General features: G+C 43.0%; 1 protein-coding gene across 5 annotated transcripts in view; it reads right to left on the reverse strand.

Moving 5' to 3' along the window:
* ntrk3a (neurotrophic tyrosine kinase, receptor, type 3a) overlaps positions 1-12,500 on the reverse strand; it is a 182,124-nt gene that overhangs the window by 107,381 nt on the left and 62,243 nt on the right. For all 5 annotated transcript variants that reach the window (XM_081699173.1, XM_081699171.1, XM_081699172.1 and 2 more), the window contains exon 4: positions 4,700-4,768. In XM_081699173.1, the coding sequence (XP_081555299.1) occupies positions 4,700-4,768 (69 nt within the window). The remainder of the gene's footprint in view (positions 1-4,699; positions 4,769-12,500) is intronic.

A 12,500-nucleotide genomic window follows, 5' to 3' on the forward strand; every position in this document is an offset into this window, starting at 1 on the left:
TGTTTAGACTACTACACACATGGATGTGACGCTGAATGACACACTGAATCTGAGAACAGACAGGCCAACAGGACATTCAGCGAAACAAGGCAGAGGACTGTGTATGCAGAGGCAGCAGAGCGGGAAGAGATGTTCCTGAACACACATACATTTAGCTAGTTGCACACAATCCATATGAAAGTTAGTCAACTTCAATTTAAATTTAAAATCCCTCAGTTTGAAAACTCCCTCAACACAGGCCTGTGCCGTGTAATAAACAGGTCTTTCCATGTGGTCATTTGTCATAAACTATTCATTTAATGAATTTACAGAAAATGTGCTATATTGTGGCATGTATCACTGTCCCGATATGAAATGACCTATATCAGGAAATGATATTTTGGTCATATCGCATGGCCTTGCTATACACAGACCTTCCTTGAGCCTGCCCTGTGCCCCACACAGTGAGGTGAAGTTGTGGTGACTCCACCCTGCACTGCAGGAACAGAGAGAAACGCGGTTACTCCTGATCCACAGTGACGTTGCCGTCAGTGCAGGTGAACAACAAGTTACACACAGCTGCTAGAACCCACATATGAATTATTAGAGCACATATTTATAGAAACATCCAAGACAAAAAAAATGTAATCTCAACAAATCTTGTTTTGAGGGATTAGCATGTCACATGACACTCTCAGTGGTGTTTTTCATAAAAAATTCACAGAAGGCCTCAACACGCCTCGACACACCTTGACACACCTCATCACACCTTGACACGCCTAGACACTCCTCATCATGCCTTGACACACCTTATTACAACTCGACACACCTCATTACACCTCAACAAGCCTTGACACACCTTATTACGGCTCGACAGGCCACGACAGAGCTAGACTCGCCTCAACACACCTCAGCACACCTTGACACACCTCATTACGCCTTGACATGCCTTGACACACCACAACACGCCTGAACACACCTCATTATACCTCAACACGCCTCGACACACCTCATCACGCCTCTACATGCCTCAACACATCTCGACACGCCTCATCATGCCTTGACATACCTCCAAGGACTTAGTAATGTGTGAGGATATTCCAAACAGAAGACCATGGAGCAGGAGAGAGAGAGCGAGAGAGAGAGAGAGAGAGAGAGAGAGAGAGAGAGAGAGAGAGAGAATGATCATCTCAGTACTCAGTACATGCAATATAAACAAATGTTTTAAATAAATAAATGAATTATTAGCCCGGTGGACTGAATCTGTCTCCACTACTGAACCTCTGGCAGTTACTCTGGAAGAAAAGCAGCAAAATAACTGTAGAATTCCAGTGAAAATCCACTCCCACACCTCAGGTGACGTAGAGAGACGCACAACGAACAGGACCTAGTGCTGTGCTGAACACGGATGGACTGTAGCCTGTGATTCAGCACAACGGTTTGAATTCACTGCTCTCTCTCTTTCAGTCTCTCTCCCTCTCTCTCCATCTCTTTCTCCATCTCTCAATCACTCTCTCTCTCTTTCCCTCCAGCCTCTGCCTACCTCTATGGCATGTGTGTGTGTGCATGCGTGTGTGTGTGTGTGTGTGTGTGCGTGCGTGTGTGTGTGTGTGTGCGTGTGTGTGCGTGTGTGTGTGTTTGTGTGTGTGTGTGCGTGTGTGTGTGTGTTTGCATGCGTGTGTGTGCATGCGTGTGTGTGTGCATGCGTGTGTGTGTGTGTGTGTGTGTGTGTGCATGCGTGTGTGTGTGTGTGTGTATGTGTGCATGTGTGTGCGTGTGTGTGTGTGTGTGTGTGTGTGCGTGTGTGTGTGTGTGTGTGTGTGTGTGTGTGTGTGTGCATGCATGTGTGTGTGTGTGCATGCGTGTGTGTGTGTGTGTGTGTGTTTTAGATGTGTGGTTTGGACAAAGCCCAGGATAAGAGAGACCAATCTCTGCAGGTCTTTTCCCCGTGAATATGTTTACAGATAATGATCTGGCATCAGTCACTGCTACTCACATTCATTACACTAGAGGCAGTGTAACTGGTCTCAGAACAGCCATCTGGAATGCGTGCATGTGTACTGTGTAAAGGAACTGCTGTCTTTGGTGTCTAGACATGTGACGAAACTGCAAAGATGTGGTGACATTTTTTCCACTCCGAGTCACACTTTATTGTCACTGTGAGACACAGAAATGTCCTGAATACGTAGGAAAGTCTCAGGTGAGTATCAGGTAAAGTGCTTTTAACTTCTGTTTTAGTTTCTGAATGTGATGGGTAAGAAATATTTGTGTGGAGTTACTGAGATTAATGGTATGGTTACGCAGCAGAGGACTGTATAAAATAACAGTAAATATCTTTGTGCAGGCATGTGTTGGTTTGTGTTCTCTTGATAACTTGTGTCTGAGCTCTCATGACTAAACATTCTCATTAGTGGTTTCTCCTTATGTCGCACTATTCACACTTTCTCTTATCAAACCCACTTCCAAGCCTTGAAATAAGTGTTTGCTACTTCTCTTACTGAATAGATATTGCTCTAGATTACTTTTCAAGATTACTTTTACTTTTCCATTAAAAGGTTTTTTTTTAATTGTGTCATTTTACAGTGAGCACAACATTGTAAGTAGCTGTGTTGTGATTGTACATAGCTGTGTTGTCCTAGCCTGTGTTGAAAAGTGTGTAAAGTACACATGCTCTTGTAAAGTGCACATGGTCCTGTAAAGTGCACATGGTCCTGTAAAGTGCACATGCTCTTGTAAAGTGCACATGGTCCTGTAAAGTACAGACGCTCTTGTAAAGTACACATGCTCTTGTAAAGTACACATGGTCCTGCAAAGTGCACATGCTTTTGTAAAGTGCACATGGTCTTGTAAAGTGCACATGGTCCTGTAAAGTGCACATAGTCCTGTAAAGTGCACATGCTCTTGTAAAGTGCACTTGGTCCTGTAAAGTGCACACGCTCTTGTAAAGTGCACATGCTCCTGTAAAGTACACATGTGCTTGTAAAGTGCACATGGTCCTGTAAAGTGCACATGCTCTTGTAAAGTGCACATGGTCCTGTAAAGTGCACATGCTCTTGTAAAGTGCACATGGTCCTGTAAAGTGCACATGTTCTTGTAAAGTGCACATGGTCCTGTAAAGTGCACATGCTCTTGTAAAGTGCACATCGTCCTGTAAAGTGCACATGCTCTTGTAAAGTGCACATCGTCCTGTAAAGTGCACATGCTCTTGTAAAGTGCACATCGTCCTGTAAAGTGCACATGCTCTTATAAAGTGCACAGGGACTAAGCGTAAAGTGTAACCTTGTGACTGTTTTCTCTAGGACAGAAGATAAATATTCCATTCTCAAGTTAATCAGTAGTAAACTGAGTGCGTTCTCTATGGCAACCCCATTCTCTCGCCTCCCCCACACCACTGTCAGCTGAACAAGACTGAAGTGGCTGCCAGTCATATGAAGGACGTCAGAGCTGTGGAATCACTATGACCAGTTATGTTGATTTGTCTTTTGCACAGAATCAGTGTTTCATGTCAACTCAACCTGATAAAGCATCTCTCTGTCTGAAGACACAAGCTTGCGCTTTTCTCTGAGAGTCCAGTTTTCTGTTCTTGACAGATTCAGTCTGAGGATATGGCAGGAAGCTGCATTTCTGCTTTCCTCGGAGAGCCTGCCGAGGACATGATACCCGGCAGAGAAGACAGGCTCGCTCGTCTGAGGAGCTGTTCTGCTTCCAGAGCTCAAAATACCACCACTGGTCTCATATATCAAAACACACACACACACACACACACACACACACACACACACACACACACACACACACACACACACACACAGAGCAGGTGACACCTGTTCATGCTACAGATATGTGGTTGGTTGGTTGGACAGAACTCTATGTATCATTGCACTGAGTCTGAGTTCATAAACATGTCCGTCTCCATCATAAACACTGTGACATCATCAGTCTAATTCCTGGAGCTCGTAGGTCTGTCATAAACACTGTGACATCACCACTAATTCCTGGAGTTTGTAGGTCTGTTATAAACACTGTGACATCACCACTGATTCCTTGAGCTTGTAGGTCTGTTATAAACACTGTGACATCACCACTAATTCCTGGAGCTCATAGGTGTGTTATAAACACTGTGACATCACCACTAATTCCTGGAACTCATAGGTCTGTTATAAACACTGTGACATCACCACTAATTCCTGGAGCTCGTAGGTCTGTTATAAACACTGTGACATCACCACTAACTCCTGGAGCTCGTAGGTCTGTTATAAACACTGTGACATCACCACTAATTCCTGGAGCTCATAGGTCTGTTATAAACACTGTGACATCATCACTAATTCCTGGAGCTCGTAGGTCTGTTATAAACACTGTGACATCACCACTAATTCCTAGTGCTCATAGGTCTGTTATAAACACTGTGACATCATCACTAATTCCTGGAGCTCATAGGTCTGTTATAAACACTGTGACACCATCACAAGCATTTGCTCTGACCACATAGACTTGACAGTATTTTTCTAGTGTAAGGAACTGACAACAGCAAGTGGCCAAGCGTTCATCTGTTGTGTAGGTGCTAAATTATTAAATACCTCCAAGCTGGAAGGGATATGACAACACATCACAATCTGAGTGTGATGTAACAGCACAATGGTACAATATTACAAAGAAAAATCAATTTAGAAACCTAAAACAAACCATAAATGTGAGAAACAGAGAAAGGTGCACTTACAAATCGATAAGCTGGAGATTCTGGAAGAGTTGCCAGGAGAGAGTGCTCAGAGGATTCCTGGACAAGTTTCTGAGAAAGAGAGAGAGGGAGAGAGAGAGAGAGAGAGAGAGAGAGAGAGAGAGAGAGAGAGAGAGAGGGAGGGAGAGAGAGAGAGAGAGGGAGAGAGAGAGAGGAAGAGAGGAGAGAGAGAGAGGGGAGATAGAGAGGGAAAGAGAGGGAGAGAGAGAGAGACAGAGAGAGAAAGAGAGAGAGAGGGAGAGAGAGGGAGAGAGAGAGGGAGAGAGAGAGGAAGAGAGGAGAGAGAGAGAGGGGAGATAGAGAGGGAAAGAGAGGGAGAGAGAGAGAGAGAGAGAGAGAGAGAGAGAGAGAGAGAGAGAGGGAGATGAATTTAACACAACTGTTTTGTGACAAGTCGGTAAGGTAAACACAGGGGACATCAACACAGCGGCAGCAGGCTGCTGCTTTACGTGGCCGTATGCGACTGCAGGGAGCGCCATGCTTCGACCGCCCAATAAGTACAGAGTCGGTCATTTTCAAGGCAGCAAATTAAATATACGGAGGAGACTTGGGGTCCTAAAAGCCTGCAGATTTGATTCAGTGGAAGAGACAGAACCAGCCTGTGCCCAGCAAGCTGCTGTCAGACGGCACACCCAGAGGGACAAACGCGTTAGCTCCAGCCGCAGGGAAGCAGCAATCAGAGGACAGGAGGGAGCTTTCCAGAGACCACAATACTCATAAAACGCCGCCACACTGGAGAGATATTTAAAACAAATAGTTTGGGACCTGCTCATCTGTTAGCTCAGCTCTGTACAGAAACACACAGTCACACATGCACACAGACCCCCCAACCCCCCACCCCAGTAATAACACTGGTTAGAGCAACACACTAAAAAGAGCTTCTCTCAAGTAACAGACCCACACAGCTCTCACTGACAGTGTAGTTTCAGATTTGTTCTGATCAATGCCTGAAGGTGTTGAAGCTACCTGTGCACTGTGCTGATCACTATGAGTGGTAGTTTTCCAACCACTGGGCAGTGCTTGGCAGAGCTGATGTAGACAGACCCAACACGCAGCCTTAGTAAGTGTGCACAGCGCCACAGACAACACAGAGCTGTACTCAGCACCACAGACAGCGCAGAGCTGTGCGTTTCAACATCACGGACAACACAGAGCTGTGCGTTTCAGCACCACAGACAACACAGAGCTGTACTCAGCACCACGGACAGCACAGAGCTGTGCGTTTCAGAACCACGGACAGCACAGAGCTGTACTCAGCACCTCAGACAACTCCCTGCTGGACTCTGCAGTGCCACCTCTACACTCACCTCTGTTCCCTGAAGTGCTGCTGGGTTTTCTCAAGGTACTTCACCCAGTGAAGCCTGAATGAACCCTCAGGAACAAAACACGTCACATTTCTGCAGTGTACAATAAGTTAACTGTTCTTGGCTGGAACTAATAATCTTGTTTACTGAGATATGTTAGACTGCCAAACAAGAAGAAGATTTAGGGTGAGTCCAGCTGTAGGGGCAGTGAGTGCATCAGTGCCCAGTTGGGATGTGACCAGCACACAGGGCACGGGGCACATCCCAGACTCACAGGAGAAGGTTTCAAAGACTGAAAGGAACAATTTGGACTATATTGAATATTTACGTAATTGAGATGTATCTAATTATTATTACTAATTTAAATAATTAACACCACGCCCCCTGAAACACCAGCTGTGTTTAAATGCCACACCCCTTGCTGCTCGGCTACACCCACTTTGTCACAGGTTCATCTAATTCTGCCCACCACATTAATACATGGAGGTACATGCACATGCACCCTTCAGAATCAGTAATACGCAGCGTTAATGGCGTTAATGTCCCAGAACTGCCGTGAAATTACAACCCACAGTTTTACATCATATATTCATGAACAGTGAGTGAACAAAATCTTTGTATGTTTTTGATTAATGATGAAATAAAACTGAATTGTTGGGAGTGGAAATTGTGAGTGGGTGAATGTATCACACATGGGCATGTGTGTGTGGTTGTGTGTGTGTGTATGTGCATAGGCATGAGTGTATGGAGTATGTGTGTCTGTGTGTGTCTATCCATGTCCACAGGTGTCTGTGTGTGAGTGTGCGTGTGTGTGTGTGTGTGTGTGTGTGTGTGTGTGTGTGTGTGTGTGTGTGTGTGTGTGTGTAAGTGTGTGTGTGTGTGTGTGTGTGTGTGTGTGTGTGTGAGTGTGTGTGTGTGTATGCGTGTGTGTGAGTGTGTGTGTGTGTGTGTGTGTATGTGAGTGAATGTGTGTCTGTGTGTGTGTGTGAGTGTGTGTGTGTGTGAGTGAGAGTGTGTGTGTGTGTGAGTGTGTGTGTGTCTCTGAGTGTGTGTGTGTGTGTGTGTGAGTGTGTGTGTGTGTGAGTGTGAGTGTGTGTGTGTGTGTGTGTGTGTGTGAGTGTGTGTGTGTGAGTGTGTGTGAGTGTGTGTGTGTGTGTGTAATGTGTGTGTGTGTGTAATGTGTGTGTGTGTGAGTGTGTATGTGTGTGTGTGTGTAATGTGTGTGTGTGTGTGTAATGTGTGTGTGTGTGTGTGTGTGTGTGTGTGTGTGTGTGTGTGTGTAATGTGTGTGTGTGTAATGTGTGTGTAATGTGTGTGTGTGCGCGTTAAGTGAGTCTAAGTCCGCTTCACATCTGACATACCGCAGCACTGTAGCCCAGCAGCACCACCGATTGCCTGTTTCCATAGCAACTCCACCCTGAGCGGTCCTTCCTCTTTCGTGTCACAGGAGTGAAGTGCAAACCTGCTCTGCTAACTCTGCTAACAGCTAACAGGCTAACACCCACCTGCACATGCTAACATGCTAACATCCTCCTGCACACAGGTGCTACACAGACACACAAACTCACACACACACACAAACTAGTCACACAAACACACAGACAAACACACAAACCAACCTCATTCAACTAATAATGAGATTATTAAAACCACATCATTAAACTAATAATGGGATTATTAAAACCATGTCGTTCAACTAATAATGAAATTATTAAAATTTTGTCAGTCAACTAATAATGAGATTATTAAAACCACGTCAGTCAACTAATAATGAGATTATTAAAAACACCTCATTCATCTAATAATGAGATTATTAAAAGCACATTGTTAAACTGATAGAGATTATTAAATCTACATCATTTAACTAATGAGATTATTAAATCCACATTGTTAAACTAATAATGATATTATCAAAACCACATCATTAAACTAATAATGAGATTATTAAAACCTCATCATTCAACTAATAATGATATTATTAAATCCACATTGTTAAACTAATAATAAAATCATTAAAACCAATAATTCATCTAATAATGAGATTTTTAAATCCACGTTATTAAACTAATAGAGATTATTAAAACCATGTCGTTCAACTAATAATGAAATTATTAAAACCACATCATTAAACTAATAATGAGATTATTAAAACCATGTCTTTAAACTAATAAGATTAACAAAAGCACATTGTTAAACTAATGAGATTATTAAAACCATGTCATTCAAGTAATAATGAGATTATTAAAACCACATCATTCAACTAATGAGATTATTAAATCCATGTTGTTAAACTAATACTGATATTATTAAAACCACATTGTTAAATTAATAATGAGATTATTAAAACCATGTTGTTAAACTAATAATGATATTATTAAAACCTCATCATTCAACTAATAATGAGATTATTAAATCCATGTTGTTAAACTAATAATGAGATTATTAAATCCACGTTGTTAAACTAATAATGGGATTATTAAAATCATGTCATTCAACTAATAATGAGATTATTAAAACCACATTGCTATACTGAGATTATTAAAACCATGTCATTATACTAATAATGAAATTATTAAAACCATGTTGTTAAACTAATAACGAGATTATTAAAACCATGTCATTCAACTAACAATGAGATTATTAAAACCACATTGTTATACTGAGATTATTAAAACCATGTCATTCAACTAACAATGAGATTATTAAAACCATATCCAAGGGGTTGCACTCATGTTCTCTTGCTTCCCACATTAAAATACTCAGTATATCAGTATATCCACACTCTGGGCAATGAAGTCTCAGGATCATGTTTACATTTACATTTACGGCATTTAGCAGATGCTCTTACAAAAGTGCTTTGTCATTTCCTCATAGAATACATCCTAGTACAGTTTAGTAGGTTAGAGTCCAAGATACCAGTCAACTAGAATACTGTAGAAAAACAGAGATCACTGCTGATGACTAGAAGTACAAAACACATATAAGATCTATAAAAGACAATGATAAGTGCAATAAACAACAAACATGTATGTGTAACCCTGATCCTGACATCTTGAACCACATGGAAGTGTGGAAGATTATCACCTGACTACGGTGGCTACAGTGACTACAGTGGATACGGTGACTACAGTAGCTACTGTGACTATGGTGGATACAGTGACTACGGTAACTACAGTGACTACAGTGGATACAGTGACTACCATGGATACAGTGACTACAGTGGATACAGTGACTACCATGGATACAGTGACTACGGTGGCTACAGTGACTACAGTGGATACGGTGACTACAGTAGCTACTGTGACTATGGTGGATACAGTGACTACGGTAACTACAGTGGATACAGTGGATACAGTGACTACCATGGATACAGTGACTACGGTGGCTACAGTGAGTACAGTGGATACGGTGACTACAGTAGCTACTGTGACTATGGTGGATACAGTGACTACGGTAACTACAGTGGATACAGTGACTACCATGGATACAGTGGCTACAGTGGATACAGTGACTACCATGGATACAGTTACTACGGTGGATACAGTGACTACAGTAACTACAGTGGATACAGTGGATACAGTGACTACCATGGATACAGTGACTACGGTGGCTAGTGACTACAGTGGATACGGTGACTACAGTAGCTACTGTGACTACGGTGGATACAGTGACTACGGTAGCTACAGTGACTACAGTGGATACAGTGACTACCGTGGATAGAGTGACTACCGTGGATACAGTGACTACAGTGGATACAGTGACTACACTTTAACAAATACATCCTGTAATATGCCCACAGGAATCTAAGCGTAAAAAACAGCCTGTTTTAAATCAGTTCTCTGATGTCATGAGAACAAACTCTTTAACATATCACCACATATTCATTAGCATATCTACACCTAATTAATTAACATATCTCCACCCCATTCATTAACATATCTCCACCCATTCCGTAACATAGCTCAACCTCTTCTAACTCATTAACATATATCTCCACCTAATTAATTAACATATCTCCGCCCATTCCTCAACATATCTCAACCTCTTCTAACTCATTAACATATTATATCTACACATAATTCATTAACATATCTCCGCCTATTCAGCCTGCAGAGGGAGGTTTGGGAATGGTCATATAAAAATGAATTATATCTGTTTCTGGGTCAGTTAAAGCCACACAAACACTAAGTGGACATCAAGAAAAATATCAAAGATTCATTTAGGCTCCAGGTGCTTTACAAATGTCTGGCTGAGAGGAGAAATATGACAGTTTTAGACAGAACTGTGTTCTTCCTGTTCATGTAAACAGAGAGAGTCAACCTATTGTTCTGTTTTACGACTCCAGTCTGAAGCAGGAAATCAAATGAAAACAAAAGATGACAAAACAGGTGACATTAATCAGACAACAGAACCTCACCAGCACAGACGTGTGAGAACTGGAGACACCCGTTCAGACTGTCAGAGAAGAGTCAATTAGAGAACAGGCTCTGAGACAGGAACAGTAGAGGCAGCGCTGAGCCGTGCTTACACACACACTCACACTAACACACTCTACTATGCTACAATGAACAAGCGAAACTTTGGATACCGTATTAACAAAGCCTGCTGCTCAAGCCCTTCATGGTGAGACTGGTTCATGCGAACTCCAGTCTGACCAGTTAAACAGGACAGACTTGAGAGATGAAGGCCTGCATGCAGCAGTTCATTCTACCCCAATCAGCACATGACACGCTGTGGACAGTCAGTGCAACGCTATAACAGCAGTGGTCAGAGCATGCAGATGCTAACCCATGATGCACTGCAAGTTAATGAGTTTGGCAACAAAACTGAATGGGCGGAGTCAGTGAGAGTGAACATGTGACCTTGGCATACAGGCTGAGGTGTTTTCTGCGCTCTGCACGCAAAGGTCATTCCTGCCTTGTTACAGTAAAAAGGACCATCAGACAGAGCTGGATGGACAGAAGAGAGAATGAATTAAAAACACAGGAGGAATTACGGAACCTCGTTATGGGAGAGCACGGAGTGGCACGGAGCGGCATGGAGCGGCACGGAGTATCACAGCAGGTTTATTTGTGTAGCACATTTCATTCATAATGGACATTCAAAGTGCCACAGGAGAGACACACACACACACACACACGATCGCACACACACACGATCGCACACAAACACACGATCGCACACAAACACACACACACACACACACACACACCTACACACACACACACACACACACACACACAGGATTGCACACACTCACACGATCGCACACACACACACACACACACACGCTCGCACACACACACACACACACACACGATCACACACACACACACACGATCACACACACACACACACACACGATCGCACACACACACACACACACACACACGATCACACACACACACACACGATCACACACACACACACACACACGATCGCACACACACACACACACACACACACACACACACACACACACACACACACACGATCACACACACACACACACACGTCACCCCCCATTAGTCATTCCACACACCTGCTCCATGTTTGTTCACTCTTGTTCTCTGTTATTTAAGCCCACATGCTTCTGTCTGCTGTGCTTGCTCTACGCTGCCCCCTCGCTCCTGTGGTACTTTACACTATTACTGCAGCCTTGTTGGCTATTCTGTTCTGAGATTGCTCAGATCGAGCGGTAATGATTCTCTTCCTCCCTCATCGTCAACATCACGGCTTCACAGAAGGTGCAGAAGAAGAATCCAAGTGTCTAACAACCCAAGAATGGTCATCTCAGCAAGGTCTTTGCTAAAAATTAAATAATAAATGAATAAATGAAATAAATGAACTAAAGTGAATTTAAATAAATTAAGTGAAATATTAAAAAGATAAAGCCTCATTTAAAATACATATGATTAATAAAAATATAAAGTGCATAAAAATTAACAGAAAAAGTTATAACAGAAAAAATTATAAAGTTTAATTAAGAATATAAAGAGTTTATATGTAGTGTAGAACCTTCAGAAGTGGAGGACACTGCACTACAGTGGACACTGCATGACAGTGGACACTGCATTACAGAGGACACTGCACGACAGTGGACACTGCCCTCAGGGAACACTGCACTACAGAGGACACTGCACTACAGTGGACACTGCCCTCAGAGGACACTGCACTACAGTGGACACTGCCCTCAGAGGACACTGCACTACAGAGGACACTGCATGACAGTGGACACTGCCCTCAGAGGACACTGCACTACAGTGGACACTGCCCTCAGAGGACACTGCACGACAGAGGACACTGCACTACAGAGGACACTGCATGACAGTGGACACTGCCCTCAGAGGACACTGCACTACAGAGGACACTGCACTACAGTGCACATGAGCTCTCACACACACACACACACACACTCACACACACACTCACACACACACTCACACACACACACACACACACACACACACATGCAAACA

This window comes from Electrophorus electricus, chromosome 16, assembly GCF_041902795.1.
Source record: "Electrophorus electricus isolate QZ-2024a chromosome 16, ASM4190279v1, whole genome shotgun sequence".
Taxonomy (NCBI): Eukaryota; Metazoa; Chordata; class Actinopteri; order Gymnotiformes; family Gymnotidae; genus Electrophorus; species Electrophorus electricus.